This window comes from Oncorhynchus keta, chromosome 24 (assembly GCF_023373465.1).
Source record: "Oncorhynchus keta strain PuntledgeMale-10-30-2019 chromosome 24, Oket_V2, whole genome shotgun sequence".
Lineage (NCBI taxonomy): Eukaryota > Metazoa > Chordata > Actinopteri > Salmoniformes > Salmonidae > Oncorhynchus > Oncorhynchus keta.
In genome coordinates this window covers 10,982,070-10,987,994 of record NC_068444.1, presented here as the reverse complement: position 1 = coordinate 10,987,994, position 5,925 = coordinate 10,982,070, and the positions used below count along the sequence as shown (strand labels likewise).

The 5,925-nt window shown below is 48.7% G+C and overlaps 2 protein-coding genes across 2 annotated transcripts in view; both read right to left on the bottom strand.

Annotated features, from left to right (window-relative positions):
• Positions 1-670: 670 nt before the first annotated feature.
• LOC127911358 (uncharacterized) lies at positions 671-2,472 on the bottom strand. The gene is made up of 3 exons (XM_052477661.1): positions 2,452-2,472; positions 1,908-2,275; positions 671-1,367 (listed from the first exon to the last, which is right to left on the bottom strand). Exons 1-3 carry the CDS (start codon positions 2,470-2,472, stop codon positions 833-835), a joined length of 924 nt encoding a protein of 307 aa, XP_052333621.1. The 3' UTR covers positions 671-832.
• Positions 2,473-4,254: 1,782 nt separating this feature from the next.
• Positions 4,255-5,925, bottom strand: part of LOC118402616 (fatty acid desaturase 6-like) — a 23,373-nt gene continuing 21,702 nt past the window's right edge. Inside the window, exons 5-6 of the mRNA XM_052477671.1 lie at positions 5,042-5,221; positions 4,255-4,642 (exon numbers count right to left, since the gene is read on the bottom strand). Coding sequence (XP_052333631.1) covers positions 4,493-4,642; positions 5,042-5,221 — 330 coding nt within the window. The 3' untranslated portion in view covers positions 4,255-4,492. The remainder of the gene's footprint in view (positions 4,643-5,041; positions 5,222-5,925) is intronic.

The window sequence follows — 5,925 nt, the reverse complement described above, 5'->3', positions numbered from 1 at the left end:
CACCCAACACACACACACACAAAAACAAACACACATACATACATATACCCGCCCCGAAACAAACACACCCACGCGCCCTCCTCCATGCAATCACGGCCCTCCCATTTATTTCCTTGTGTATCAGATGACAGAGTAAAAGTAGCAACATGGGTGGAGCTCAGACTGGACACAGAGGTGTAGTAGTACTCCTGTTGTCTCTGTCATGATTTGCACATCTGGAGTTGATCATGAGTTGATCATTGATGGATAACACTTCCATACTATCAGATGATTATATAAAAGGATCAATCAAGCATTTGAATTAATAATTTATTCCCTATGTATTTTCTGATAAGAAACGATGGTATCCTACCAGAGGTATACAAACGACACGCTGGTCTGACGCTGGTCGTTTGTATATCTAAGTGGTTGGACAAATTCCAAATTCCAAAGTGCAATGCAACGGAGAAGCAAATATTGATTATTTTATTCTTTTGAGTTGATAAGAGGCCAGAGCTTTGATTGGAAAGACTGATCCAACTCTGCCACCTAGTGGCAGAACTGAATAGCATACAGATCAACACAGAACAACGCAGGGTATTGACTGGCAATAAACACTGGTCTCATACTACAGCATCTCAGCTTTTCAAGGGACGTTTCTCAGAATTTAAACATAGCACAATGGCACAGACATGATTCATTGATTTATTTCATATTTACTGTCATTTCAGTGCAAACAACGGTTTTCTGTGTCAACAACTGAAAAAAAAACACAATCGGTCTGTGGTAAATACGCTCCTGGTCGGATTCATCTGCTCAGTCAGTTAGACATATTCAGGATGTGTCCTAAATGTCACCCTACTCCATGTAGTGGACTAGATTTGACAATAGCCCTATGAGCCTTGGTCAAATGTAGTGCACTAGTTTTGACAATAGCCCTATGAGCCTTGGTCAAAAGTAGTGGACTAGTTTGGACGAGAGGCCTATGAGCCTTGGTCAAATGTAGTGGACTAGTTTTGACGATAGCCCTATGAGCCTTGGTCAAATGTAGTGGACTAGTTTTGACGAGAGGCCTATGAGCCTTGGTCAAATGTAGTGCACTAGTTTTGACGATAGCCCTATGAGCCTTGGTCAAATGTAGTGCACTAGTTTTGACGATAGCCCTATGAGCCTTGGTCAAATGTAGTGGACTAGTTTTGACGAGAGGCCTATGAGCCTTGGTCAAATGTAGTGCACTAGTTTTGACGATAGCCCTATGAGCCTTGGTCAAATGTAGTGGACTAGTTTGGACGAGAGGCCTATGAGCCTTGGTCAAATGTAGTGGACTAGTTTGGACGAGAGGCCTATGAGCCTTGGTCAAATGTAGTGGACTAGTTTGGACGAGAGGCCTATGAGCCTTGGTCAAATGTAGTGCACTAGTTTGGACGAGAGGCCTATGAGCCTTGGTTAAAAGTAGTGGACTAGTTTGGACGAGAGGCCTATGAGCCTTGGTCAAATGTAGTGCACTAGTTTGGACGAGAGGCCTATGAGCCTTGGTCAAATGTAGTGGACTAATTTTGACGAGAGGCCTATGAGCCTTGGTCAAAAGTAGTGGACTAGTTTTGACGATAGCCCTATGAGCCTTGGTCAAATGTAGTGGACTAGTTTGGACGAGAGGCCTATGAGCCTTGGTCAAATGTAGTGGACTAGTTTTGACGAGAGGTCTATGAGCCTTGGTCAAATGTAGTGGACTAGTTTGGACGAGAGGCCTATGAGCCTTGGTCAAATGTAGTGGACTAGTTTGGACGAGAGGCCTATGAGCCTTGGTCAAATGTAGTGGACTAGTTTTGACGAGAGGTCTATGAGCCTTGGTCAAATGTAGTGGACTAGTTTGGACGAGAGGCCTATGAGCCTTGGTCAAATGTAGTGGACTAGTTTGGACGAGAGACCTATGAGCCTTGGTCAAAAGTAGTGGACTAGTTTGGACGAGAGGCCTATGAGCCTTGGTCAAAAGTAGTGGACTAATTTGGACGAGAGACCTATGAGCCTTGGTCAAAAGTAGTGGACTAGTTTGGACGATAGCCCTATGAGCCTTGGTTAAAAGTAGTGGACTAGTTTGGACGAGAGACCTATGAGCCTTGGTCAAAAGTAGTGGACTAGTTTGGACGAGAGGCCTATGAGCCTTGGTCAAATGTAGTGGACTAGTTTGGACGAGAGACCTATGAGCCTTGGTCAAAAGTAGTGGACTAGTTTGGACGAGAGGCCTATGAGCCTTGGTCAAATGTAGTGCACTAGTTTTGACGATAGCCCTATGAGCCTATCAATTACATCACATTGATATTAGCGGTTTAATATTGTTACATGTTAATATGATTTGGACTCTGTCTAGGTAATGTGGTGTGTTTCTGTTTTCTTTTACTACTATGATAGATCACATAAAGGGAAAAACACAGGTCACTTTATGAAAATATGTATGTACCATTAAATACACACATTGTCTTGACTAGAGATCATTGGTAGCTATCATATTACAGTCTTAGATTATGAAGATGATGTATTCGTTACAGTTCATTTAATTGTTTTTCCACAGGAATAATTGATGAATTTGCAGCTGTGTTAATGCCAGTTAGTTTGAGCTCTTATTGATCCTGCTAGATAGGACAGTGTTAACAATCTGTAATTCCAATGACAGCATGGGTTAGTTAGTAGGTGCATGTCATCCTCCACCTCTGACCTCTGTCTCCCTCTCTCCGTCTCCCTCTCTCCATCTCCCGCTCTCTGTCTCCCTCTCTCTGTCTCCCGCTCTCTGTCTCCCGCTCTCTGTCTCCCTCTCTCTGTCTCCCTCTCTCCGTCTCCCTCTCTCTGTCTCCCGCTCTCTGTCTCCCGCTCTCTGTCTCCCTCTCTCTCTCCCTCTCTCCGTCTCCCGCTCTCTGTCTCCCGCTCTCTGTCTCCCTCTCTCCGTCTCCCTCTCTCCGTCTCCCTCTCTCCGTCTCCCTCTCTCCGTCTCCCGCTCTCCGTCTCCCTCTCTCCGTCTCCCTCTCTCTGTCTCCCTCTCTCCGTCTCCCTCTCTCCGTCTCCCTCTCTCCGTCTCCCTCTCTCCCTCTCTCCGTCTCCCGCTCTCCGTCTCCCACTCTCCGTCTCCCTCTCTCCGTCTCCCTCTCTCCGTCTCCCGCTCTCCGTCTCCCTCTCTCCGTCTCCCTCTCTCCGTCTTCCTCTCTCTGTCTCCCTCTCTCTGTCTCCCTCTCTCTGTCTCCCTCTCTCCGTCTCCCTCTCTCCGTCTCCCTCTCTCTGTCTCCCTCTTTCTGTCTCCCGCTCTCTGTCTTCCTCTCTCCGTCTTCCTCTCTCCGTCTCCCTCTCTCTGTCTCCCTCTCTCTGTCTCCCTCTTTCTGTCTCCCTCTCTCTGTCTTCCTCTCTCCGTCTCCCTCTCTCTGTCTCCCTCTCTCTGTCTTCCTCTCTCCGTCTCCCTCTCTCCGTCTTCCTCTCTCCGTCTCCCTCTCTCCGTCTCCCTCTCTCTGTCTCCCTCTTTCTGTCTCCCTCTTTCTGTCTCCCTCTTTCCGTCTCCCTCTCTCCATCTTCCTCTCTCCGTCTCCCTCCCTCCCTCTCTCCGTCTCCCTCTCTCCATCTCCCGCTCTCTGTCTCCCTCTCTCTGTCTCCCGCTCTCTGTCTCCCGCTCTCTGTCTCCCTCTCTCTGTCTCCCTCTCTCCGTCTCCCTCTCTCTGTCTCCCCTCTCTGCTCCGGCTCTCTGTCGAACACCATGAGCTCCTCTCCCTCTCTCCGAAAGAAGAGCTCTGTCTCCCGCTCTCTGTCTCCCTCTCTGGAAGTGCCTCTCTCCGTCTAGATACTCTCCGATCTCCCTTTCCGTCTCCCGCTCTCCGTCTCCCTCTCTCCGTCACCTTTCTTCTCCCTCAAGACATCTTTTGTTTTCATCAGCAGTCTGTCTCTATTTCCATGTAGTCTCGGAGGTGAAAGTCTGTAATTCTCTGTCTCCCTCTTGTCTCCCTCTCTATTTGACTCCGTCTACTCTCTCCGTCTCCCTCTCTCCGTCTTCCTCTCTCTGTCTCCCTCTCTCTGTCTCCCTCTCTCTGTCTCCCTCTCTAAATCTCCCCTCTCTCCGTCTCCCTCTCTCTGTCTCCCTCTTTCTGTCTCCCACTCTCTGTCTTCCTCTCTCCGTCTTCCTCTCTCCGTCTCCCTCTCTGTCTCCCTCTCTCTGTCTGCCTCTTTCTGTCTCCCTCTCTCTGTCTTCCCTCTCCGTCTCCCTCTCTCTGTCCCCTCTCTCTGTCTTCCTCTCTGGTCTCCCTCTCTCCGTCTTCCTCTCTCCGTCTCCCTCTCTCCGTCTCCCTCTCTCTGTCTCCCTCTTTCTGTCTCCCTCTTTCTGTCTCCCTCTTTCCGTCTCCCTCTCTCCATCTTCCTCTCTCCGTCTCCCTCCCTCCCTCTCTCTGTCTTCCTCTCTCTGTCTTCCTCTCTCCGTCTCCCTCTCTCCGTCTCCCTCTCTCCGTCTCCCTCTCTCCGTCTCCCTCTCTCCTTCCCCCCTCCATCATTGCACCCCCACCAGCTCGGTGATGGGCGGGGCGAACACCATGAGCTCCTGGTACTTGTGAAAGAAGAGCTGCAGACGGGAGAGATATGTGTCTTCCTGGTATGGAAGTGCCTTCTCCTTTAGATACTGGGACACGATGGGCTTTACCTGAGAGGAAAGGAAATAGCTTCATATCGATCACATTTATTTTATCAAGACATTTTTGTTTTACATCAGCAGTTGTCATATATTTCCATGTAGTTCGGAGGTGAAAGTGAATGTAATTTTCTTGAAAGAAGCTAATTTGATTAATGTATATTTGACAGATATACTGTTATTGCAATGGAAACAAGGTTGGGGTCAATTCCATTTCAATTTGATCAATTCCTCATTGCTTTTCAATTAGTAAATGTGAAATGGAATTGACCCCAATCCTGACTTTCCCCACACATATTTGACAGACACACTGTCTGTGTCCTATGGTATCCTATTCCCTAGGTAGTGCACTACTTTTGACCTTAGCCCTATGGGGAATAGGGTGCCATTTGGGACACAAACACATTGTACCTTGAGACACATGTTGTCCGAGAGGAAGGGGAAGAGGTGGTGTTCCACGTGACAGTTGATGAGGGAGTGTCCGAAGGTCCAGTCCAGCAGGGGGTTCCGGGGAAGGTTCAGAACCCCGTGGGTCATCTGGTAAATCCTCTTGGGCCGGCGGGTCGGGGAGAACATAGACAGGCCGATGTGCTGTACGGAACAGGGGAGGACGGTTTAAAGGAAAGACCTGCTCAGGGTTTGTGTGAAACCCTGCTGATTCAGTGAAGAGAAAGATACCCACAGAGAAACGGTTGGCATGTTGTTGCAGAGAAACATGTTTTTTCTGCCCTGAACACATTAACAATACAGTAGAAAGTTGGGATGCAGAGTCCAGAGAAACATGTTTTTGCTGCCCTGGACACATTCACAATATAGTAGAAAGTTGGGATGTAGAGTCCAGAGAAACATGTTTTTGCTGCCCTGGACACATTCACAATATAGTAGAAAGTTGGGATGAAGAGTCCAGCGTGATCGGGCTGCTGGAGGTCTACCTATAAACATTACTATTCATCTCTATGGGCCCATCCATTCAGTTACATACTTCTGCAATGGTGTCAACAGTACAGGGACAGTCACAGTGGGAGTACCAGGGAGGATGGTGTCAACAGTACAGGGACAGTCACGGTGGGAGTACCAGGGAGGATGTTGTCAACAGTACAGGGACAGTCACAGTGGGAGTACCAGGGAGGATGGGGTCAACAGTACAGGGACAGTCACAGTGGGAGTACCAGGGAGGATGGGGTCAACAGTACAGGGCTACCAGGGAGGATGGGGTCAACAGTACAGGGACAGTCACAGTGGGAGTACCAGGGAGGATGGGGTCAACAGTACAGGGACAGTCACAGTGGGAGTAC

Coding starts and splice junctions, on each gene's coding strand:
- LOC127911358 (XM_052477661.1), bottom strand. CDS start 2,472: ATGATCTCTAGTCAAGACAAT. Junction 2,276..2,451: donor TGATCTCTAGTCAAGACAAT/GTGTGTATTTAA, acceptor TGTAATTGATAG/GCTCATAGGGCTATCGTCAA. Junction 1,368..1,907: donor CTTTTGACCAAGGCTCATAG/GTCTCTCGTCCA, acceptor CAAGGCTCATAG/GCCTCTCGTCCAAACTAGTC.